Source organism: Bufo gargarizans, chromosome 7, assembly GCF_014858855.1.
Source record: "Bufo gargarizans isolate SCDJY-AF-19 chromosome 7, ASM1485885v1, whole genome shotgun sequence".
NCBI classification, from domain to species: Eukaryota; Metazoa; Chordata; class Amphibia; order Anura; family Bufonidae; genus Bufo; species Bufo gargarizans.
The window spans coordinates 63637347-63649975 of NC_058086.1; the positions used below are offsets into that span (position 1 = coordinate 63637347).

A 12629-nucleotide genomic window follows, 5' to 3' on the forward strand; every position below is an offset into this window, starting at 1 on the left:
TGCCAAGGGATAGGTGTTCCACAGTCTGGCGCTTTTTTGAGGAAAGTGCGGACGACAAAAGAATTGCAATTTGCAACCTGTGCCATACAAAAATGAGCAGGGGGCGTGAACATTAGCAACCTCACCACCACCAGCATGATCCGCCACATGGAATCAAAGCACCGTATTAGGTGGGCCGAACGCCTGGGTCCACAATCTGTGTCTGCGGGTCACACCACTGCCTACTCTTCCCCTGTGTTATGTTCTGGCCATTCCCCTTTCGAAGGCGCAGGGCCGGATGCCTACCGCCCTGCACCTGTACCTTCTCAAGCACCATCAGCGACCACATCCACTTCTGTGTCCCAGCGCAGCGTACAAATGTCCTTACTCAGGCATTTGAACGCAAGCGCAAATACCTAGCCACCCACTAATAGGCCATAGCACTAAATGCGCAACTTTCCAAATTACCGGCCCTGGAAATGTTGCCATTTAGGCTTGTAGACACTGAGGCTTTCTGCAGCCTGATGTCAGCGTCTGTCCCTTGTTACGCAGTCCCCAGCCGCCACTATTTTTCATGGTGTGCCGTGCCTACCTTACGCATGGACAAGTGCTTTCGGCCATTTCCCTGACTGCAGACTGGGTGAACGTTGTGGAGGCCGGGAGCAAGTCGTGCCCCAGGATAGCACAGGTGCTGCCGACGCCAAGGATTGCAGTCCCTAATTCCATCAGGGTTTCCACCACCACCTATGTTAGTGGCTCCAACCCCCACTTCTTCTCCGCCTCCTCCTCCACTTCCACCTCAGAATTATCCTCTTGCAGTACCAGTCAGCCATCAGTCAGTAGCTAGAAGCAGTATAGCACAGCAGTGGAGAAGAGTCAACAGGCCGTGCTTAAGCTGATCTGCTTAGGTGACAAACAGCACACCGCCGCAGAGCTGTGGCAGGGGATAAGAGACCAGATTGAGCTGTGGCTCTCGCCACACAACCTACAACCAGGCATGGTTGTGTCTGATAATGGCCGTAACTTGGTGGCGGCTTTGGAGCTCGGCAAGCTCACACACATCCCATGCCTAGCCCACGTCTTCAACTTAGTGTTTCAGCGGTTTCTCATAACCTACCCCAATTTGCCTGAGCTACTGGTGAAGGTGCGTCACGTGTGTGCCCATTTCCACAAGTCATCGACAGCTTTTGCCGGTCTGTCAACACTGCAGTAGCACTTACAATTGCCAGCTCACTGACTGTTGTGCGACGCGAGCACGGGCTGGAACTTAGCGTTTCACATGTTGGCCAGGCTTTGTGAGCAGCAGAGGGCAGTAGTGGAATACCAGCTGCAACATGGTTGTCACCTTTCCATTCAGCTTCTGCTCTTCACAAGCAAGGAGTGGGCATGGATGTCTGACCTCTGTGAGGTTTTAAGAAACTTTGAGGAATCAACACAGATGCTGAGCGGCGATAACGCTATTATCAGCGTCACCATCCCACTTCTGTGTCTACTGAAACGCTCGCTGCTCACAATTAAGGCTGACGCTTTGCATGTGGAAGAGGTGGAAATGGGGGAAGACATTACATATGGTAATAGCCAGACCACCCTTAGTTCGTCTTCTCAGCGCAAATTGGATGATGATGAGGAGGAGCAGGAGACAGTTGCCTCCGCTACAGAGGGTAGTACCATCCATTCCATCTGTTCAGCGTGGATGGCAGAAAAGGAGGAAGAGCATGAGGAGATTGAGAGTCATCCTCCTGATGATGACAGCAAAATCTTGCCTGTTGGGACTCTGGCACACATTGTTGACTTTATTTTAGGCTGCCTTTCCCGTGACCCACACGTTTTACCGATTACTAGTTGTTCACCCTTCTTGACCCCCGCTACAAAGAGAACTTCTCATACAGTAGCTCATTCCTCTTGTCGAGAGGACGAGCAAAATGGTGCAATATCAGAAGGTCCTTGTGGAAAAATTGCTCCAAAAATTTCCATCTGACAACATATAATTTTTAAGAGGGTCAGCTCACCAGCAGGCCCTCACCTACAATCTTTTAGCGAGTCAGCTCACCTGCAGGCCCTCACATATAATGTTTTAGAGGATCAGCTCACCAGCAGGCACTCACCTACAATCTTTTAGCGAGTCAGCTCACCTGCAGGCCCTCACATATAATGTTTTAGAGGGTCAGCTCACCAGCAGGCCCTCACCTACAATCTTTTAGAGGGTCAGCTCACCTGCAGGCCCTCCCATGTAATGTTTTAGAGGGTCAGCTCACCAGCAGAACCTCACCTACAATCTTTTAGCGAGTCAGCTCACCAGCAGGCCCTCGCATATAATGTTCTAGAGGGTCAGCTCAGCAGCAGGCCCTCACCTACAATCTTTTAGCGAGTCAGCTCACCTGCAGGCCTTCACAAATAATGTTTTAGAGGGTCAGCTCACCAGCAGGCCCTCGCATATAATCTTTTTGAGGGTCATCTCACCAGCAGGCCCCCTCAACCATAATGTTTTACAGGGTCAGCTCACCAGCAGGCCCTCACCTATAATTTTTTCAAAGGTTAGCTAAGCAGCAGGTAGTCGCCCATAATTTTTTCAATGGCCAGCTCAGCAGCAGGCACTAGCCCATAATTTTTTCGATGCTCAGATCAACAGCAGACACTCGCTCCTAATGTTTTAGATGGTCAGCTCAGCAGCAGGCCCTCGCCCGTAATGTTTTAGACGGTCATCAGCAGGCCCTTGCTCCTAATGTTTTTGAGGGTCACCAGTAGGCTATCAATCATAATTTTTCAAGGGTGTATGATGCACTACTTTATGTGTAATAAAGGGTGTATTGAAGTGCCGGTTCCTTGTAATTTTTGGAAGCCCTTTCACTTAGTGCATAGGTATTATGAGTGTAGCAGTCCCACTACCTGAACAATTATACCACAATATGAATGAGGCCCTCCATTATGTGATATACAGTTTGTATCGGAGTGCTTCTTCCTTTGTAATTTTTGGCAGCACTTGCACTTTATATACAAGTAAATATACAGGAAAGAATATTTCCTAACAATTTTTCCTCTAAAATCGATTTTATCTTTGGTTTTGTGCATATTATTGTCAGTCTGTAAACGTGGCGTACTACTCGGACAACATCATTCCCAGCAGCGACCTGGGAGTCCAAGATGCATCCAGACATCCTCCCCATGCTGTTCCAGAACTATTTTGGTGGTGTTACCATCGATTTCGGACCTTTTCCTATGAACCAGACACCCTCCCCTCTTCAGAGCAGGGGGTGCCTGGTTTAATGCTCGGGTTCTTCCATTGACTTCCATTGTGCTCGGGTGCTTGGTAGAGCACCCGTGCAGCCTGAGTTGTTTGACCCGAACAGCAGAGCACTATGGTGCTTGATCAACACTACCTATGGGCCATTCCAAAGACAATTCTCCTGAGGTTTGCAATTATGAGATTTCCTATGCTTGATCCAATGCTGCTCAGTTGTCTTGTTGTCGTGGCTAGCGCAGGCTCTATCTAGAGGTATGCGGTAGTAAGTAGTAAGTCTACAAAAGTACAACTTTGAAGATATGTAGAGCTCTGTAGGACTGTTCAAAATCTGAATGTTTCTGCATTTCAGTTTATGATCTTATGAAGTAACCATAGTCCACTACTGACGTTACTCTCCTATCTCACTTATCAGCAGCACATTAGTCTGTGAGATACTTTGCTATATTTTCAGGTTATGTAAAATATAAAAGCAGGACATTTTATTTTTTTATTTCCACATGAGATGTGAATTCAAACATTTTCAAGCAGTGTCCATGACAACTGTATTTAGATATTGGTAGCCGTGCATATTGGGAGTATCCAAGGTCTAATTCTGTATGGAAATGTCTCAGAGACAATAATAGTACTGACTGGATATTAGGATATGCCAAATCATACCAAATGTTTGTTTGTTTTTTTGCATGGAATTATGTATTTAAAGTATATGGCAGAGCAAGGTTTTAATTTCATTTTTTTCTACATTCATTGTGCATATTATTTGCTTACCTGTTATATTGGTGAGTATATTTTGGTGCCATTGCTAGTCACAGGATATAGTGTGACTCCTGCGTTTACATAACATACAATGATAACATTGTGCTAACTTCAGCCACCACTTGATGGAGCTCCAGAGTATACTGCATACAGTTTCTACATGGAACTTAGTTCTAAAACAGTATACAGTAAATCTAAAAATTCCCACCTAGTGGTGGCAGTTGGGAGCTACAATTATATCATGTAATTCATGTAATAAGAGTAATGGTACTGTAGGAAATTATGTGGTTTGAAATTGCGCTCACACAGTCAGGCATTTAGTTGGCCGCTATGGTTAACATAAACTAGGGAAGCGCAGGTATTTATTCTAAATCTCACTAGGAGGGTTGGATTTGGATGCTGCAAAGCTGCAGGTTATGTTTATAGAGTAGACAATGACTGGTGGAGCTAACCAGTGTCAATGGAAACAGACAATCCACAGGTAAATGCTGGATAATCAGAGAGGAACATCGGAGCCAGGGGTGATACAAAACTTAAGTTAGGGTCAAAGCCAGGTCTAATACCCAGGAAGGGCTTCAAGCATTAGAGTGGAAAGCAAATAGCAAGTCAGACGCTTCAGGGAAAAATCCAGGTCAGAATGGCAGAGAGTAATTCACAGGAATAGTGGAAGATGAACCAACAATCAAGCACACCAGAAAGAGGAGTCAATAGTGCCCACTGGCTGAACAGTAGAGCAGAACCAAGCTCTCCGATGCACCCACCCGATTGTTGATTGTAATGTCTTCCCTCGGGTTGTTTTATCAAGCCTCCGGAGAATTGATCACTCAGTCATACTGTCAGTGCCACCACAATGTCCGAAGCAGTGGGTGGAGATGGACATAAATATCTGTATCATACAAATTGAGACCTGAGTGGTATATTACAAAATTAATCAGTATAGAATGTTGGACCTACAGTGAATTTATGTTGCTTATCAATCTAATAAGTTGGCCCCTTAAATCAGGTTCCCTTAGGACAATCAGTGCTTTTACTGCACTAGCAAGGCTTAACCCGGACATATCCCCATTATCACCCAGGCAGCCCCCCTAACTTGATCATCGAAGCAGTTCATGCTCTGATGCTCTCCTTTGCCCTGTGCTGAATCGCGCAGGGCAAAGGCATTTTCTGGAGTTCAGGTGACATATCAGGTTCTCCTTAGGGCTGCCAGGCGGAGGCTTCCTCCTAGCAGTGAGCCCGGTGACGTCACCGGCACTGATAGGCGGGCTTTAGCACTGCCCTAGCCTTTGAAATGGCTAGGGCAGTGCTAAAGCCCGCCCATCAGAGCCGGTGACATCACTCAACACACTGCTGGGCGAAAGTCTCCGCCCGGCAGTGTGTTATTGCAAATAAAATAGCCCTTGCCCTGCGCTATCCAGTATGTCCTGGTTCAGCTCTGAACCCAGACAACCCCTTTAATACTTTAAAGAACTGCAGGAAATGTAGTAAAAACCAAGAACACGATGGATGGACATTGATTTCTCAAGACTCACCCACAATTAGCTTCTACAGGGAAAACTCAGTTCTAGGAGTACTCGAAGGGTTAGACCCTTATTAAAGTAAATACTGAAGATCTTGCAATTTCTTAACATATTTGTCAATTACTATCCTAATTTCAGCATTTGCCTATGCTTCTTACCAGCCGCGCTCCTTGTCCTATTAAAGCATAGCATGCTGCTCTTGAGAAACTGACGCAGTTAGCTCCAGACACACACTGTGATAAGGGGCTAACACATGTATAAACCTACTCCACAACCTACACGCACACAATGAACTGTCTAGGCTTGCATCTCAACACTACAGGATCTCAAACAATACAAAATATATCCACCAGAAATAATGTATTTGTGTTATTCTTTCTGTGCTTGATTGCTGAGATGAAAATCTATTTATTTACAAGTGTAAGCTTTCTCTTTACCTCAAATGACTGAGTTCCATTATTAAAAATACCTGGCTATTATGTAACACTCAAAACCCAAAGTAAGGGTGGGTTCACACTAGCGTTAGGGATTCCGTTATGGCTTTCTGTTATAACGGAAAATAACGGAATGCCCAGACAGAATGCAAAACGGAAGCCTTTAAAAAGCAATCAGTTTGCTTTCCGTCCTAATAGAAGTCTATGGGAAAGCACAAAGGATCCGTCCGGGTCCCGTCATGCAAGACAGAAAACAAAGTCCTGTCGACAGGGCTTTGTTTTCCATCTTGCATAACGGGACCCATAAAGGCTTCCGTTTTGCATTCCATCATAATACAAGTCTATGGGCAGCATAACGGATCCATCCTTCCATCTTATGGATTCCGTTATTTTCCGTTATAACCAAGTTATAACAGAAAGCCATAACGGAATCCCTAATGCTAAGGGCTCGTTCACACGACCGTATGTCTTTTTCAGTGTTTTGCGGGCCTTTTTCCCAGATCCGTTTTTCCGGTTATATTTCAGTAGTGTTTCCGGTTCCGTTCCGTTTTTCCATTCCGTATTTCCGTATGGCTTATACGGTATACAGTAGTTACATAGAAAAAATTGGGCTGGGCATAACATTTTCAATAGATGGTTCTACAAAATTGGAACGGATACAGTAAGACATACAAAGTAGATTCCGTATGTGTTTTTTTTTTTTTTTGGGCGGACCCATTTACTTGAGGGTATGCTTCAACCTATTCAAAAATACTCTACAAGAGATGGCCATTTAATGCTTTGTCTGCCCTTACATTGGTTGCCACTGATCATTCTGGGATAAGTGCAGCACACATTGTTTAAATCTGGCCCACTATTATATATTATAAAGGGCTATAGGGGAAGCGTATAGAAGGGTGTATCGTTCATGAAATGTGGTTCAACATGTGCATGGTAGTAGCATGATGCAACCTCTCCTATTCACATTCTAGTATCGATTGTTGGAGGCTATATTAAAAGGGATTGTCCAAGATTTTGATATTTATTGGGATAGGTCATCAATATCAGATCGTGGGGTCCGACTTACGGCACTTCCAATCAGCTGTTTGAAGAGGCTGCAGTGTTCCAGTGTGCGCTGTGGCCCATTCCAAGGTCAACGACGTCATATTTATCAGTCACATGACCGAGGCTCAGCTCAATCCCATTAAAGTGAAAAGGGCTCAGCCGCAACACCAAGCACAGCCACTATCCATTGGACAGCACTGTGCTTGGTAAGCTGTAAGGAGGCTAAATCAAACAGCTGATCGGCAGGGGTGCCAGGTGTTGGAACCCCATTGATCTGATGATAGGTTATCAATAGCAACATTTTGGGAAACACCCCCCCCCCCCTTTATTTTTATTATAAAAATTCATTTCACAAAACAGTAAGACCATACATCATCCAAAGGACAAAAGGGTAAAAACATACAAAAGGCACATGGTCAATGGACACACACATAACCTTGAAACTTTACAAAATATCAAATGTAAAAGCGCCGACTAAAAGGTGTAAACCTGCAACTTAAGGTCACTTCAACATAGCGTCCCTCCATCGAATAGTCTCACGCATTTTTAACATCAAAAGAAGTAAAGAACTTGAAAAAAGGGACCTTAAAGGGACACTGACAGGCCCAACAAGCATATTTAGGTATCTATATGACAGTACAGGTCTTATAAGGGGTATTAAAATCATGTAAGTATCCCCCCTGTCCACATTATACATACAGTAAACTGAAGTTTTATAACCTGCTTGAATCGTCTTCAATCTGCCCAAGGGGCGGCGTTTCACCTCCACTTATGCCCAGCCAGCCGCTCCCAACTGCCGTTTTAAAGCGCCGCCCAGCTCATCAATATTCACTTTGCTGGGCGGCTTCTGCTGTCCCCGCTCCGAAGCGCTGCGCTGAACAGTGCCCGGCGCATGCGCCAGATCTTGTGAAGTCCGGTACAGTAAGCGCCGCCCAGCGAAGTGAATATTGATGAGCTGGGCGGCGCTTACTGTACCGGACTTCACAAGATCCAGCGCATGCGCCGGGCACTGTTCAGTGCAGCGCTTCAGAGCGGGGACAGCAGAAGCCGCCCAGCAAAGTGAATATTGATGAGCTGGGCGGCACTTCAAAACGGCAGTTGGGAGCGGCTGGCTGGGCATAAGTGGAGGTGAAACGCCGCCCCTTGGGCAGATTGAAGACGGTTCAAGCAGGTTATAAAACTTCAGTTTACTGTATTTAGAATGTGGACAGGGGGGGGATACTTAGATGATTTTAATACCCCTTATAAGACCTGTACTGTCATATAGATACCTAAATATGCTTATTGGCCCTGTCAGTGTCCCTTTAAAAAAAGGGATCTTAATTCGGAGAAAGAAAATAGACAAGGGAAGGAGGAAGGTTACACAAGGCGTCCACCAGGAAGAATAAAAGAGAAAGAAAAGAAGAAAAATAAAAATATTCCAAAGGAAGAACTGAGAGGACAAGAACCCTAAATTAGTGGCAGGACTAACTGACCATGGGCCCCAAACTTTATCGAAAGTGTCAGGGCATCCACATGACATATGGGTAAAGCCAAGTTCACACTTGATTTATTTGGTCAGTTATTTCTATCAGTTATTATAATCCAAAACCAGGTGTGGGTCGAAAACACAGAACAGGTGCAAATCTTTCCATTATACCAGATCTCTGAGGAGGCTTCACTATTGGTTTTGGCTCACAATGGAACTGATGGAAATAACTGACCAAATAACTGAAGTGTGAACTCAGCCTAAGTTTGTATGGTGGTAGGACCTCAATAACTACCCTAATCCAGGCAGTTCGGGTGAGTTTTTTTTTTTTATGTTTCTAATTAAACAAAATAATCTTCTACACTTAGGGATAGATCGGAAAACCCCTTTTAGTCGTTCCTGGAAAACTGAATGCTACATTCGCACAACGTTCAATCAGTGCACGGACACATCCCTGCACACAAGGAGAATGGTGATACCCAGTTGTCAATGTATCCATACATTTCAAGTTGGACTAACGGAGGAATGGCACAATACACAGTTATAAGAAAAGATGCTCCAGAATTGTTATTTTCAACATGCCAAATACTCTTTAAAAGAAATTGGCTAAAGCCGGAAAAAAATTCAGTATTTTTCCCTATTTTATCCAGCACATTCTTCACCAGTGTTTCCAAAAAACAGTTCCCTGTATTAAAAAATACCAAGAGATTTGTCACAATCGCACGGCATCAAATCCTCCAATGGTATGGCCTCCCCTACAGCATAGTCATGTTAATAATAATAAGCTATAAGTCATTGCAAATGCAATTATAGGAGCGATGGTGCTGTCGGCTCTCTGTGAACCAGGGTGTCTTAAATAAGTGAATGTCTATAGTTCTTTTATATATCAGAGCTGAACCCAGACATATCCTATTTATTTTTTACCCAGACAGCCCCTCTGACATTTCATGCTCTGGTGCTCTGCTTTGCCCTGCGCTGAATCGTGCAGGGCAGAGGCTTTTTCTGGAGATCCGGCGACGTACCGGTCTCTCCATGAGTAAAGCTAGGGGGAAGCTTCTGCCTAGATCTGGGCCCAGTGATACCTGTAAAATAGCTAGGGCAGCGCTAAAGCCCGCCAATCAGTGCCGATTACATCACCGTAAACACTGCTAGGCAGAAGCCTCTGCCTAGCAGTCTAAAAATGTAAACAAACAGCTCTTGCCTGCACCATACAGCGCAGGTAAGGGAGAGCATCGGAGCATAAATGCTCCAGTGCTCATGTCAAAGGGGCCTGAGGGGTGAAAATGGGGATATGTCCGGGTTCAGCTCTGAATCTGGACAACCACTTTAAAAGTCTAAGGTATACCTCTGAATATATATTTTAAAAAATGCTATTAGAATATATTCATGTAATAGGTATCAGAAATACGGAAGTGGAAAAAACATCCATTGGCATTAGACTGAAGGGCAAATTCCCAGCAATATTTAAAAGTGGCATCTTATGGTTAATGTAAAAAAAAAAAAATAAAATAAAATCAAAGATCTATAGTATATGACAAGCTTAGAACCTAGCCCTGTACTTCACATGGATCCAGAGATCTCCCCATTTATTGCTACAATTGCTTTGCTAGATTTATTTCAAGCTGGCAGCTCAAGGGATGTGTCCATTCTGCTGCAGCTCTTTCCCTATCACAGTTCAGGAGGCATGGCCTATCTCAGGGACATGTCCTTTCTGATGCAAATCTCTCCTTGTAACTGTTACAGCTTGTAACAGTCAGGGCCGTCTTTAACACAGGGCAAAAGGGGCAGCTGCCCCGGGCCCAGTTGCTCCTGGGGGGCCGAAGGCAACTGCCTCTTGAGCTCCGCTGGCCACTGGAGGACCTTTCATGGGTCCATACTTCAACTAAGTAGCAGGACATGTAGGGCATACATGGGGGATGTCCCTGCACTTACTATTATTTCTGGGCGCAGCTCCGTTGCGCTGCAGTGGCCCCCGTTACATTCTCCCGCACTGTATGCTAAGTAACAGCATCGGAACACCAGGGAGGAGACATCTGCTTTTCTCCTAGGGCGTGAGGTTTTTTCTCTCCCTGGATGGGAGAAGTAACGCCCACAGAGAAGAGCTGATGTCTCCTCCCTGGTGTTCCGATGCTGTTACTTAGCATACAGTGCGGGATAATGTAACGGGGGCCACAGCGGCGCAACGGAGCGGTGCCCAGAAATAATAGTAAGTGCAGGGACATCCCCAATGTATGCACTACATGTCCTGCTACTTAGTTAATGATGTATGGACCTATGAATGCGGCAGCAGCACTTGTGCTCTACCTCTTGCCCAGGGTCCAATCAATATTAAAGATGGCCCTGCTAACAGTAGATCTGGGAAGTGGCAGTTAAAAGATGGAACTGAGCACGTATGTTCACCTCCAGGGACACTACTGAGGTGGACAGATAATTAAGGAAAAGAACGAACAGCGGGGGGCGCTATACTGATACCTCTAATTGAATAACTCAGTGGCTATATTAAATCATAATTGCATGTAGTATTTCAATAGTATTCAGATCTAGGTGCTGGTTTGAACAATGTCAAATATTTTTTTTTATGCCACAACCCCTTTGAAATGTTCAATAACCCTGTGAATATCTGCTTACAATGATTTTCCTGTAGTATCGTTTTAAACGTGTTTAGACTTACCCAGACAGAACACCAAGGACTAGATTGAGGACAAAGAAAGACCCAATAATAATTAGAGGAATAAAGTACAGCCAGTTCCAGGTGGGTCCTAAGGCATCATTGGTCTACAAAGGAAGAAGAGATGATAAAATGAGTCAATATCGGCAAACAGCTTGGGGGACGAGCTGGTCGATTGTAATCTATAGGTTGTACTTGAAAATGACACCACCTGTATTTTTAATACCGCCCATTACTATTCATTCAGTAAGTCTTCAGACCCTTTTACTTTTTGTTATGTTGCAGCCTTGTGCTAAAATACAAAAACATTTTTTAGTTTTCCCCGATCATTCTGCATTCAGTGCCGCATAATACAACTCTATGAATGTCCTTGAGTGGCCCAGCCAAAGCCCTAACTTAAACCCAATTGAAGATCTCTGGAGAGACCTGAAAATGACTGTCCACCAACCTGATAGAGCATGATAGGATCTGCAGAAAAGAATGGCAAAAGATGCAAAGTACGGTAAATTTGTGGCATCATATCGAAGATGTCAATGCAAGATTAAGGTTTTACCTGTACCATAAATTAGAAAAGTTTTCAAACATTTTGCTATTACGTTCTCATTATGTGCTTTTGACTGTAAAATGATGGCCGCAACATAAAATGTGAAAAAAGTGAAAGGATCTGAAGACTTTCCGAATGCATTGTATACAGTATATCCAAAATGTATTGTTAAAAAAAATCACTAAATTAACATGTCAAAATAGCATTATTGCTAAAAATAAAATATAATAACACATTAACAACATCACAAGTTCTTTCCTTAGTGTTAGACCTCATGCAGATAAAGTCTATGGCCCTATATTGTACCACTGTATGCTTCTAATTTTATATAGAGGCATATATATATTTTTTTTTTTCATGGATATACTGTATATGGCTACATTACAAAAATCTGGGTTACCCATCACAGTGTCAAGGAGCCACTCTTCCCTAGAACCATTATTTCTTGGAAAAAAGACGGCACCTCGACAGATCCACCATATCTGTACAAAGATTTGTAATACAGACCTGTAGACATTGCATGTGTCGCAGTATAGGTTCTATAAATATAGTTTTGCTGTGTGTTTAAGGTTTCTGGTGTCCATGTTTTTTGCTCTCAGAGATGATAAGCCAGAGGTATATGGTAGGAGCTTTCTACCTTCTCCCCATTAAGAACACTAGAATGCTCGACCAAGTGTGAATGTGTATTGGGTGGAAGTGGTCAGGTAGAAGAGCTGTGGGCCAAATGAGCATTTACCTGATGACTAAAGTGTATGGCCAGCTTTCATTTCACAATATATTAGATTCTAGTTTAGAAAAAGTTGACTGCTTCCTTGCTTTTTAAAGTTTCAAGAGTCCTCTTTGGGTGCCTGCTAGGGTCATTTAAAGGAGTTGTCTGAGATTTTGCAATTAATTATATATCTTCAGGATGATATTCGACTCCTGTGGATTACCTCGTTGAGCACTGTGGTTTCTTCCTAGGCCAGTTGTCCTTCAAGTGTC

General features: G+C 44.0%; 1 protein-coding gene across 1 annotated transcript in view; it reads right to left on the reverse strand.

The window, feature by feature from the left end:
- The window catches only part of CACNA1E (calcium voltage-gated channel subunit alpha1 E), a 611438-nt gene that overhangs the window by 145982 nt on the left and 452827 nt on the right, over window positions 1–12629 (reverse strand). The window contains 1 exon segment of the mRNA XM_044301096.1: window positions 11108–11211. Within this exon segment, the coding sequence (XP_044157031.1) occupies window positions 11108–11211 (104 nt within the window).